Here is a 13,479-nt window from a genome sequence, read left to right on the forward strand (position 1 = left end):
TTACTTCTCATAAAATATCCAATTACTTGCTTTGCTAGTTCACTGCTACTGTACTGAAGGATTTCTGCAATTGTCATATTTTTTATGTTATGTGGAATTTGTTATTTCTATACATTTTAATATTTTGATCTATCTAATTTTTATTTTCACCTTTGGACTTTTATTGTGTAATGGCAATATTATAGATTTAAACAGATAGTATTGCTGTTTATAAATTACTTTTTTGATTACATTTTGAACTGTTGAGATAAAAAAATACTTGTAAATATATTGCTCTCACACATGAGTTACATTTTACCATTTTGTAGGTATTCAAAGGAGAATCGAGCTTATCCAAGATTTTAGCATGCCCACTGTCAGCACATGCATAAAAGTATCAAGGGATGGACAATATATCTTGGCAGCTGGTGAGTAGTGTTGAAGTAATCTACAGTTTTTGAGAATAGTAATTAAATGTTACCTCGAAATCGGGAATATATTGGTGTTAATAAAACACTGTGTTCATCAGTATATTAAAAATAAGTTTTCCGTAAGTGTTGTATTTTCAACTGTACAATTATACTTTAAGATGCTATTGTATTTGTATCACTCATTGCTATAAAGAAGTAAAATATGCTTGCTTTTTTTTTTGTTTTTGTTAGGTACATATAAACCTCGAGTTCGTTGTTATGATACATGCCAGTTATCTTTGAAGTTTGAACGATGTCTTGATTCAGAAGGTAAGCTATATTGTTATTTCAATGTAGTTTTGTCATTTTTGTAACAATGTAGGCCTATGGAATTCAGTTTGGAGTACTTTGGTTTTGAAAGTTGTAATTTTATTAAGTAAATTATTCCAGCTTACATATTGTTTACTTATAACTAGAACTTGATTAAAACAAATTTACTTCTCAAAAGACATTTCACAGCAAGTATATATACCTTAAATAGCAAAACAGTATGAATGCAACACTGATGTAATTGTTTCAGATACACGATAATTTTAAGTTCAATTCATTTTTACATTTATATAGTGCAATGAAATTCTTAATCTGCATGTATCCCAGAGACTAATTACAGTAGTATAGTACCAACAACAGAGTGAATACAACGCTATACATTAAATGCTGCATTAGCCATTGTGAAATACTGTGACGATGCGGGTTTGGCTCCATGCTCCCACCTGTCTTCTGGGAGCCACTCGAAATCCCAACACCGTTGGTAATGTAACTTGATGAGCTGTGCAATGAGGACTAATTACGCAGGGAGCAAGGAGACTGTGTAAAAAGTGTACAAGTGCTTTTATTAAACACAAACCAAAACAGTATCCATAGTGCAGTGCTCAAAGATTAATAAATAAATAATCCATAAAAACAGGGTGATAAAAGTGGAGGTTAAAAATCCAAAATAAATAAATCCCTTAAAACGAGGTTAAAAACAGCAAGCTGGAAGCTGTCATTTTTTTAAAAGCCCAGTGCCTTCTTCTTTTAGTTGTCGGCTCTCCTGCTTTTCCCTTACAGGCCTTGCAACAGGGGAATCACTGTACTTGCTGCCGACTTCTGGTCCGGTTGATGTCCCCTGGCTATGTACAGCTGTCTCACTGGTCTGAGACAGTTATCCCAGCAGCCAGGGTGCTAACGCTGGGGCTCAGCCTCCCAAGCCTCCCTGACTTCCGCCGCCTTCCGCAACGAGCTGTCAACCTTCTTGGTCACTCCAGTTCCTTGAAATCGCTCAGCTGGAGCGACCTCTTAAAACTGCCTCCTTGAGTGTCAGCCAGACACACACCTTCTGAGGCTCTACTCTCCGCTGCCTGCTTCTCTGCAGCAAGCCTACTCTCTCGCTCACTACCCCACTGGCTCTCAGCGCCTCCTGCCTTCTTCCTCTAACCTCCGCTCTCTCTTTTCTTCTATACCTTTATTTCACCCCTCCGGACTCGCGCTCCTACTACTTATAATGGGGACGTGGCACAGGTGTGGCGATTAGCAGCTCCCAGCCTCAGTTACGGACATGGTTGATCCCGCTCCTGTGCACTTCAGTGTGGAAACGCCCACTCCCATATCACACCGGGGAACTGCTCCGGCACTCTACCACGCCCCTCCTTAAGCCGCAAGAGCAGTGATTTATTTATTTAAAAACTAGCCATTTGTTTAGAGCCGTGAGGCCCGCTATACCATAAGTACCCTTTATCTAATTTGTGTTTTACATGAGGACCTGAACAATTCAGTGTCAAATAACAGAGAAATAACAGTAGCAGAGAAACTGAAGAGGTGAGGCTATATACAAGAAACAATCATGCAGTTATAAGTGTGAGTAGCTTTCTGACTTGCAGATAAAAATTGTCCCTGTATTTAATTTGCCGATGCTAGTGGTCTTGTACTGTTTACCAGGAGAGAGGAGAAGGAAAGTGACTGCAGGATGGCTAAGGTCTCTAGTGATGCTTTTTGCTTTTCTATTGCAGTGTATTAGAAAATCACAGCAAATTTGATCAAAATAGGCAATTTAGCCTAAAAAGCTTGCCAGGTCTATTCACCTTGATTCTCCAAAATAATACTAAGTTGAGATTTGAAGGCCTCTAAAGTCCTACTCTCCACCACCACACTACTTTGTAATTTATTCCATGTGGCTATGGTTATTTGTGTGAAGAAAAACTTTTTAACATTAAATGTAAAATTTAACCTTGAAAAGTTTACAACTGTGCTTTAAGTATAACCTAGCCCCTTGACTTAGATAGATACTTTATTAATCCCAAGGGGAAATTCACATATACACTTATACTCTACACATTGTACTATGTACCCTAAGATCTTAGTAGCATTTTTGATTGCTTCCTTACAGTGTCTGGGTGTAGATAGTAAGTCCATTGTGACTTACAAGTTCTTTTCATAAGGACTACTTTCATGTTTCAAACCTCCCATTGTATTTTAAATTCTAACATTTTTACTTCCTACAAGTAATACCTTATATTGACTTATTGTCCATTAAATTCCTTCTACCACAATTCTGTACAGAACTCTGCAGAACTTTGTGAGAGGAAAAAAAAAATGATATAAAGCAAACAACAAACCCCCAAACACACACAGTAACTTCTGGATTGAATAGTGGAGAGCTACTGCTGTCAATAACAAGCTTGTAGATGGAATTAAGATGGTCAGACCTGCCTAGATGTACATTTGAAAACAGCAGGTCCAGATTATTTTGTCCAAAGAACATGCTATTAGAAGTTTGTGCAGAATGATTCACCATTAGATTATTGATATAAGAGTGAATCATTTCAGTTGCCGATTTTAAAAATAAACATCAACAGGATATTGCATCCCTCTTCTAGGCAGTATCGTAGACTAATTCAGACAGCATTTCAAAGTCTAGATCTAATGTATCGGCTGTAATCATGATGTGCTCACATCTTATATTTCTCACCCACATAAGTCTCCAGACCCTTTCCTGCTTTTTCCACTGTGCTTGATCATATTAGATGAAAGCACGTCCAGCCATAATTAGCATCTGAAATAGGAGGTTTATGCCGGTTCATCACAGTAACAAAAATGCCACAGTACCTGAACTTGCTTTAACTTGCTATTAAATGTGACAGTTCTTTCAGCTGAAAAAGCGATTGAACATTCCTCGTTACAAGGAGGTTAGCCAGTTTTGAATCCATTCCACCTTACTTTTATCCACACTCTGGATCTTCACCTTTTCCATTCTTGGATGAACTGCTCTTCCGATAAGGTAAAGAGAGAGCTCATTTAGTGGTAATGATCACAATGCTATCAGCTGAATATGGGAATATCTAGTACATCCCAGTTTAGGTTCATCAGAGTCATACACAGATGTTGTAGACATAACGTATCCTTAGATCCACTATGCTCACCCTGTGAAATTACTCAAGATTGCAGCTATTTTGTAATTTATTAAAAGTCTTCTGAAAATCAAGGTAAATAATGTCGTAAGCAACCTCTCTGATCATATGCTTTTGTTAATTCCTCATAAAATTCCAGTACAGTAATCCCTCCTCCATCGCGGGGGTTGCGTTCCAGAGCCACCCGCGAAATAAGAAAATCCGCGAAGTAGAAACCATATGTTTATATGGTTGTTTTTATATTGTCATGCTTGGGTCACAGATTTGCGCAGAAACACAGGAGGTTGTAGAGAGACAGGAACGTTATTCAAACACTGCAAACAAACATTTGTCTCTTTTTCAAAAGTTTAAACTGTGCTCCATGACAAGACAGAGATGACAGTTCAGTCTCACAATTAAAAGAATGCAAACATATCTTCCTCTCCAAAGGAGCAAACAACTCAATAGGGCTGTTTGCTTTTAAGTATGCGAAGCACCGCGGCACAAAGCTGTTGAAGGCGGCAGCTCACACCCCCTCCGTCAGGAGCAGAGAGAGAGAGAGACAGATAAAAAAATCAATACGTGCCCTTTGAGCTTTTAAGTATGCGAAGCACCGTGCAGCATACTTAAAAGCTGCACACAGAAGGTAGCAACGTGAAGATAATCTTTCAGCATTTTTAGACGAGCGTCCGTATCGTCTAGGTGTGCGAACAGCCCCCCTGCTCACACCCCCTACGTCAGGATCACAGATAGTCAGCGCAAGAGAGAGAGAGAAAGAAAAGTAAGTTGGGTAGCTTCTCAGCCATCTGCCAATAGCGTCCCTTGTATGAAATCAACTGGGCAAACCAACTGAGGAAGCATGTACCAGAAATTAAAAGACCCATTGTCTGCAGAAACCCGCGAAGCAGCGAAAAACCCGCGATATATATTTAAATATGCTTACATATAAAATCCGCGATGGAGTGAAGCCGCAGAAGGCGAAGCGCGATATAGCGAGGGATTACTGTATACTACTGAAACAGTCTTCTTCATCTGAAACCATGTTAAATGTTTGCTAATATACTTTGTCTTGACATGTGATGCTTGACATTCTCCTTAATATTTACCTCCATTAATTTACCAGTGATTAATGTTAGTTACTTGAATCAGCCAAATTACCCCATTTTTATATAATGGGTTAATATTAGCTAATTTCCAGTGTTTAGGAATTTCACTGGTGTGCAGTGATTTAAAAGGTATATATTTTAAGGCAGGGGTGGGCAAAGTCATTCCTGAAGGGCCGCAGTGGTTGGAACAAAAACCTGCAGCCACTGCGGCCCTCTAGGACTGACTTTGCCCACCCCTGTTTTAAGGGGTTTATATACTGTGTGTACTTACTAATCTTTTTAAGGACTCTACGATTAATATTATCTGTCCCTTGCGATTTGTTAGATCTTAGCTTATTTCATCTAAACAACGCTTCTCCCTCACCAATTTCCAGATCACTCTCTTTGGTAGTTCTTGTTACAATTGGGAGGTTATTGTCTTCTTCGCTTGTGTAAAACTCAGAAAAATGTTAGTTCACAGCAGTCGCTATTTAACTCTGCATATTTAAATTCACCTTTGAGATTTCTTCACCTTCTCCTTGACCATTCCTTTACTACTAAAATATCAGTCCTATGGTTAGTACTGGAGTTTTCAATTTCCTGCTTCTAAATTTTGGCATAAATTTGTCCTGCACTATATGTAAAACACAGGTTTAACTACCCCACATTTCCTCAGCTGTGTGTACACTAAAATTCCTAGCTTTAATTTTATCACATTTAGGGTTTGTAGCATCTGCTTTAAATTTGCCCTATTACAATTAAATTCAACATTTTTACTTTTTAAATATGCACTCTATCAAAACACTGTTAAACATATTAAGATTACTAGATTTTTCTAATTCATTCGCATCCATCCCCTGAATCCCTTCCTGACTATTACGAAATGCCCCCTCGTTGTTGCTTTTAGCAAACATTTAAAAAAAAAATAGTCATTGCTATTCCATTGCTCAACTATTTATAAGGCAACCACAGTTAATTAAGTAATTAAAGACCCCCATGATATTAAGATCCTGTTAAAATATGTATATTTAAAATATTGTCTGCATTGTGAGTCTAATATACTACCTCTACACCTGGGCAAGATCTGCCTGTTTCTTACAATACTAGCTAGCAACCTCCTCCTCAAGTTTTTTACCCTGAGCTCAAGGTGCTGGATATGCTGGCATATCAAAGCTCTTGGGAACCAGCCTCATCGAAGCCAGCATCAAGCACATGTATACTCACACAGCTACTACTATCCACCTCTGTCCCATTGCTACTCACTTTCTTTAAGCTGCCTGATGAATGTGTTTTTGTCTCTGACTAGACTTTTCCTTATACCTGTTTTCACTAAGAAACTGTCTCCTCGACATTCCCTTTCTTTCTTACCAAATGCAAATATCAATACAATAACTCATTAAATGTCCCCTCTTTAAGTGTACTATTTAACATTCACTAATACTTGTTGTCTTGCACATGATGTACCGAAATTAACTGTTGTTACTACCTTTATGACTGGAAAACTCACTTACTGTTTACAATTAACAGATATGAAGAAGTTTACTTAATTATATGAACTGAACTTGAGAGAGGTGGGAACCACTAGTATTCTGTGTCAGATTTACCACCCTATGTACTTCTCTGCTTTTCTGAGCTGAGAAAGTACTGTGCCAGGCTGTAATGCAGCCAGTGAGAGCAGACTCACAAATTTACCGGTTGAAGTTGATATGCATAGATGGAAGATTCTGGGCATTTTCAGAAATTTGAGGGATACATTGCATTGGTGTTGTTTCTTGACAGTAGTTGAGATATGTTAACTTGAGGTGAAGGTAGTCCAGTCAAGTCAATTTTATTTAAAGAGCACATTTAAAAACAATAGAAGTTGACCAAAGTGCAGTAAAATAAATAGATTCCAGAGCATGTCAAGAGATGAAATGACCACAACCTGAACCTTAGCTAGGATCAATCATGGGAGAAGACATCAGGTTAGTTTTAAGCCTCACGAGTATGCCCCCATGCTTTCCTCATCTTCTGTGATGCTTTCTTCAGGGCAGTAGGCAGGGCTTACTGCACAGATACACTGGTATACCCAGCAAAAAGGTGGAGGGCAGGTATACTCTGGCCTGCAGGATTCTAATTAAAATGTTCATCAACTGTCGATCTTATGTTTAAAAGAGATTGATGATCATAGACCAGCAAAGAAACGACATTGTAAATAAAAAAAGACACAAACAGGGCAATCAAAAACAAAACAGACTAAAATGAAGGCAGACTCAGATGACAAGCCACACATGCTGAGGTTTGTTTGTGTTTAACAAATAGAATTAAGTTTTTCGGTGAAAACACTGAAAATCTTTAGGCGAACACGAAGAACAGTAAATAATGCTGCCAGTCTGCACTTGCTGTATTTGCCATTTAAGAAGTACAAAATACATTTGCAGAGATTAATCAGAACTCTAAAGTCTAGGAGCTTGGTAAATGACTCTTAGGGCTCATTTATACTTTATGCTCAGAACACGTACACACACGCATCATGGCTGCCACGTTCCCAGTTTTCATTCGACGCCCAGAAATTAACGTGACACATGCACAAGTTGCAGTACCAGCAAAAAGTTGGGGGCGCAGTGTGATAAAAGTTGGAATATGACTTTATAGTCTGTGTTAACTATCTAAATGTGACAGAAAGCTTCTATGCGGACGCTACAGGATAGATGCGCGTGCTTCGATGTTTGATGAATGTTTTGATGTGGTGAAGCAAAATGCCGACATACAGATGCATTCGTGGTGCTTTTATATTCAAGTGTTGCATATTCCCGATCGTAATAACACTATACATTTTAAAAGTCTCACATACCATCTTTTGTGCCATCTTTTTTTTCTGGGGCTTCCTCTTGACCTGACAGCAGCAACAAACAGCAATAGATCACCACACAGAACACATTAATTGTATGATATTCTAACTCTCTGCACATTTAGAATCCTTAGATTTATACTTGTTATCACTTTCATGATGAAATGCATTAAAGTATGTATGTTATGTTTTACAGATAAATTGTTAATTTCATTTAAATAATGAATACTGTTAATAATTACACAAATGGGGGTGATACGGCAGCGGAGCGGTAGCACTGCTGTCTCACAGGGAGTCACGTCGCTGGTATTCCCTGCCTGGAGTTTACATGTTTTCCTGCTGGGTTTCCACGGTGTGGTGCGGTTTCCTAACAAAGATATGCAGATTTGGTGACACTAAAATGACGCTAGTGTGTGTGTGCTTGTATTCTGCTTGCGATGAGCTGATGCCCCTATCTCAGGATTGATGGATTTAATCATTAAACATCCTTTTCCGAGATATTGCGATAAGGTGTCATCGGAATTTAATGGGTGTTCCAGGCAATTCACAACACAGCGAAGCCGAACCTGTTCTCGTCATGATAATATCTTGCACTGCCACCTGGTGGATTCTTCCAGATTTACTTAAAGTACGAGCACAAGTATAAACAGTAAAATGCTTGCGTAGCAGGAGCGTCTGCAGGAGCATGCATGCGTCATGTCGCCTCCAGTATAAACCTGGCCTAATAGTGCAACAGTGCTAAGTGCTGAGCTGTTGTTTATGAACAGTACTCTGGCATAGCTGTTTCTTAATGGAGTAATATTAAATTAAGTCCTCCTTACTACATTAAAATTATGTGGTATGCTATAAATATTGTATGCACATTGTTGGTAAAAGTGGCATTGCCCTCTTCTGTACAGCATGACATAGATGCAAGCCTGAGCTGTTTGGGACAGGTATTAAATAAAAAAAGCTGAAACATTTAATCATTGCATGAAGATATATTTGGACAGATGCAAGCTTGTATTGTTTTTTTATTAACATCATTGAAGCTGATTATTGCTAAAACATTTTTCCTTTACAGTTGTTGCTTTTGAAATATTATCAGATGATTACTCTAAGGTAAGTATTCTGTTAATTACTGTTTTGGATTACTCTTTGATTTGATTCCTCAGTTAGTTATACAATGGTTTTTCCTTTATTTAGTTTCCATATATTTAATTTAGAACATAACTGATGTTAAATCATTAACTTATTGATCAACACAAGATTGTCTTTGTTTATGCCTTTAAAGTGTTCAGGTCCAAATTTTTCCAACTAATGGAACAACTCTCCCTTTTGCTAGCACTTTGTGTTTTTCTCCAGCACTATGCATCATGCTGCATTTTGAAATCACAGTGTCAGTTACATACCTTCAGCTTTAATACCGTTTCGTAGCTTTTCTCTTTTGTTATACTTAAACTACCAAATATTGTTATGGCCGATAAACATATACTTGTGTGGTGTTGGAACTATCAAAAAAAATTGAAATTGTTAAACATTTACGAAACGGCAAATGCACTTCAGGTATTGCACTTCAGGTATTGCTTAAATTTATGGAGTAGGAAGAGTAACAATGAACGGTATAAAGCTTCATGCTGATAAAATTGATAAATGTGTCAAAAATGGAAACCACTCAACGGTAATGTTCTTCTGCTTTGTAATTTTCTTTTTAAATTCTGTTATTATGTTTTCTTAATATGTTGTGAATATTGTGATGTGCTCTGCAGAAGCAGAAAGTGTAGAATGCTGTGTAAGTGTTAGGACTGGGAGAAGGGCTTTTGTTTTGTGATGGGTGGATTCGCCTCTTAGGAAATGAGTGACAGGAGAAGTTAGGAGAAAAAGGAAGGTGCAGTGGAAGGAAGTTTTGAGTATGGAGTCAGGAGACAATAACCAGGAGTGTTTGTGGTATTGAAAAAGACGGAACGTGAGTAGCAGGAGGTAATTATTGGTAGGGAAAGCTTTTTTTTATTGTTTCGGAGATGTGCTCTGTAACCCAGATAACGGAGTATAAGACAGGGCACCGTTTGTTACAGAACAAAGACTTCAGGTAAAATGTAGAAAACTCCAGTACCTCTTGAGTTGTATTTGCTTATTACGCTGGTCATTACAATATTATGTAAATTAATTAATTGTGTATTTTCTAAATTATTTTTTGTTTATATAGTTTTTTTTGTTTGTTTTTGGTAAAAAAAAAAATACAACTATTCGCTAAACTAATCTACTGTATATCATTTTTAAAGTAGCTGTTCTATTACCCGTCATTTCTTTTATCTATTACAGCCTTGGTACTTCTAATGGCCAAAATACATTTAAGGATGGTCTTAAGTCATGCCTTTTGAAACACTTGATTTTTTTTTTTTTTTTGTTGCAATATATGCCTTTTTTTTTTTTTTTTTTTTTTTTTTTTTTAGCACAATTTTTTGTTTTAAAATGTTAAGTTATTGTTCTACTTTGAGGTGTCTTTTGTCATTGAATTTGTTATTTTGTACAGTTTACTAACTCTTATTATTTATTAACATTTCACATAGCCTTCAGTTGTGTTCACTTTTCTTTATATCTTAAGAAGTTAAGTTAACATGTCCCATGGTCATTTTCAACAGCTTGTCTTCTTGCACTGTGATCGTTATGTTGAATTTCATTCGCAACATGGTTTTTACTACAAGACACGTATTCCAAAGTTTGGTAGAGATTTTTCATATCACTACCCATCATGTGATTTATACTTTGTTGGTGCAAGGTAAGGGGAAAATGAATACTGTCAGATCATATTACTAAACATTTTATTCTTTATGTATGGAATTTTATAAATAAAATGTTTAAGTTGCTTATATGTTGAATAGCTAGCAGTGTTCTAGAAACCACATTATCATATACTGTTTGTTTGAGGCCACCCCTGTAATCATGATGTAGTTGAGTGTTTTTATTCTTCCATGTGCCACTTTTTGTGTTCTTTTAATTCAGTAGCATTTGAATTTAAAAAATAATCCAGACTAGCATATACATCACATATGCAATAGCAAGAAAATTATGTAAATCCTTTGGAAATATTCACATTTATGTACAAGTTTGTCTTAAAATATGGACTGATCTTTGTCTAAGTTAAAATAATGAACATACAACTGATTTAACTGATAATACGCAAATTACTGTTTTTCTTGGACATATTGAATACATCATTCAAACATTTACAGTCTAGTTGTGTATCTCTAGGCAAATGACTTCAACAAAAGCAAACTAGAGTCAGCAAACGTAGAGTCCAGTCATTTAAACAAAATTAGAGTCATTCTTTAGAAAAAACTTTGAATTCAGAGTTTAGATATTCATCAGTCCACAGTTTGACAAATTGTGTAAAACTGGAGACAATTTAGTACTGTGGCCCACTTTCCCAGCCAAAACGGCTCAAAAAACACAATGCAGACTTACTAAACGAGTTTAAAAAAAAGAAAAATGTTTGTTGGAATCATTGGAATAGGTTAATATCTCTTTGGTGTCTATGGCAGGATACCAAGGAATAGCTGCTTTTTAAAAATCATGCATGCCTGAAGTTTGCTAATGACTGCTTTGACACTCCCAAAACTACTGGGAAAATGTCTGTGGAGTGATGAAACTAAGGTTAATATGTCCAAGAAGTATATGCAGTAGTACATATTGCATAAAAAGGGCAACGTATACCAGCATGTAAAAATATTCCCAACAAGAAAATATTAAGACTGCTTTGCTGCCTTGGGCTTGGATAGCTGGCTATCATAAACACAGAAATTAATTTTTCCCTTAATCATGGGGTCTTACAGACTAATGTCAGGATTCACACCATACATTCTCAAAATAAGGCTGTGTTGAAACAGTTTTCTTTGGAGGAATGGTCCGAAATTTCCCCAAAGTATTTTGCAGGTTTGATTTGAAGCTACCAAAAGCATTTGTTAGAGGTTACTACTACTTCCAAAAGAGGTTCAACCAGTTATTAAATTCAACAATTCACTTACTTTTTTCACAGAACACTGTCGATTTTGATTGGTATGTTCAAAAAGACATGAAAGATTTAAATTGTTTTTAGCTTAAGAATATCATGTTTATCTGCACATGTGACTTTGATGAAGATCATATAATATTTTATGACCAATTATTGCAAAAATCTAGGTTCACATACATTATCTTTCCACTGTAAGATTGTCATGACATGTGTGCTACTAAAAGCCATTGAGTTTGTGTCATATTCCTAAACTTAATTCTTGGTGTTTGGTGATCAATTGTGACAGTGGTAATGTTTGTCACCAGAAAAATGGCTGGTAAATTAATATTTTTCTCATGTTTAATGCAAGCCTTTAAGACATTGTAATCAATATGAATTTTGTCAAGTTTAACTCTAGGGGGAGCTATATGTTTTCAGATTGTCATGTGAAATGAGCTAGATACAGCCAAAACACTTTTAAGGTAATTTTACATTTGGACATTATGTAATCATTCACATCATATGAATGTTTGTAAAGGAATTGTATTCTGATATTTTTATGCTCGCTAATGTTGGTGGTGTTGTGCTATGGTGACCAATAGAATAAAAAGTGAGATATGAGCTATAGTTTATTATTATTATTATTGTTTTTGCAGTTCAGAAGTGTTCAGGCTCAATTTGGAACAAGGGAGATTTTTGAATTCTTTACAAACAGATTCTGTGTAAGTACCTGGTGTCATACTTAATTGTTTACTTTGTACTTTTTAACCCTTCTGCAATGTCTCCTATAAGCCTTTGTTTACTTGAACTTAAAAATGTAACTTTGTCAGTGTTATCTTGTAGCTTGTGCACTGCTGTAGCAGTATAAGTCTACTCTAGTGTTATGCTTTTCTTCTAGAGAATGACAGAGTTAGCATTGTACATCTTAAGCATGAATTTTTTTAGACTTAGTGGTGCACATATTGCACTTGTAAAGCATTGTTCATTTACCATGACTTGATTATACTGGCAGTGTGTTTTCTTGCTGCAAGATAAATGAGTGAGTCTAAAAGTAGTTTCTTGTAAACAATCAAATAAGATGTCCTTAGTGATTGCGAGAGAAGGTTGAATATTTAAGTACATTTGGCTGGTAGCTTTAGTAATGAAGGCTGCTCAACTTACTGATGTTTCTTAAGGAGCCAACTTAAAGTTGGCATGGAAGTCCGAGAGAAGGGCATCTAGTAACTGTAGCTAAAGCCACAAACTGATTGCTGTGTCTTTGCAGTAATCTGAAGTAATATGAGATGCAAGGAAAAGTGAGCATCTTCTGGTCAGGTCTGGGTGATTTTCTTGCATGCACAAATATACCAGTAGCTCTGAATCATTTAACTGCAAGTGTCAATTTAAAATAACAAAACTGTCCACTGGCAACTTCACAGAGAGAATACTATGATCAGGTTTCATTGCATACAACCCTCATTACAGTTAAAGATGCACTTTTGCAAGTAAGTAAGAAAAACACCTTTTGTGGTCTCAATAGACAGTCAAGTGCAAATGTAATTTTCAGCATAATAAGCCCACAGAACAGCTTTGAATCTTATTTTCCACACTTCTTGTACTTCTGTTAGGGTATAAGTGTTGGATGTTCTTTTTCTTGGCACAATTTATTTAATTGATTCCTCAGAGATGATGGTAAATGTCAATAAATTTAAAGCATTTTTAAGTGATCACATGAATTACATGAAGATTTATATCCTAATTGTAGTGGAATCATTCATGATAAGAATGATGTAACTAAAAG

General features: G+C 36.4%; 1 protein-coding gene across 1 annotated transcript in view; it reads left to right on the top strand.

The window, feature by feature from the left end:
- The window catches only part of nol10 (nucleolar protein 10), an 81,728-nt gene that overhangs the window by 16,096 nt on the left and 52,153 nt on the right, over positions 1-13,479 (top strand). The window contains exons 3-7 of the mRNA XM_051924920.1: positions 309-407; positions 642-719; positions 8,793-8,830; positions 10,351-10,487; positions 12,356-12,421. Coding sequence (XP_051780880.1) covers positions 309-407; positions 642-719; positions 8,793-8,830; positions 10,351-10,487; positions 12,356-12,421 — 418 coding nt within the window. The remainder of the gene's footprint in view (positions 1-308; positions 408-641; positions 720-8,792; positions 8,831-10,350; positions 10,488-12,355; positions 12,422-13,479) is intronic.

Source organism: Erpetoichthys calabaricus, chromosome 3 (assembly GCF_900747795.2).
Source record: "Erpetoichthys calabaricus chromosome 3, fErpCal1.3, whole genome shotgun sequence".
Lineage (NCBI taxonomy): Eukaryota > Metazoa > Chordata > Cladistia > Polypteriformes > Polypteridae > Erpetoichthys > Erpetoichthys calabaricus.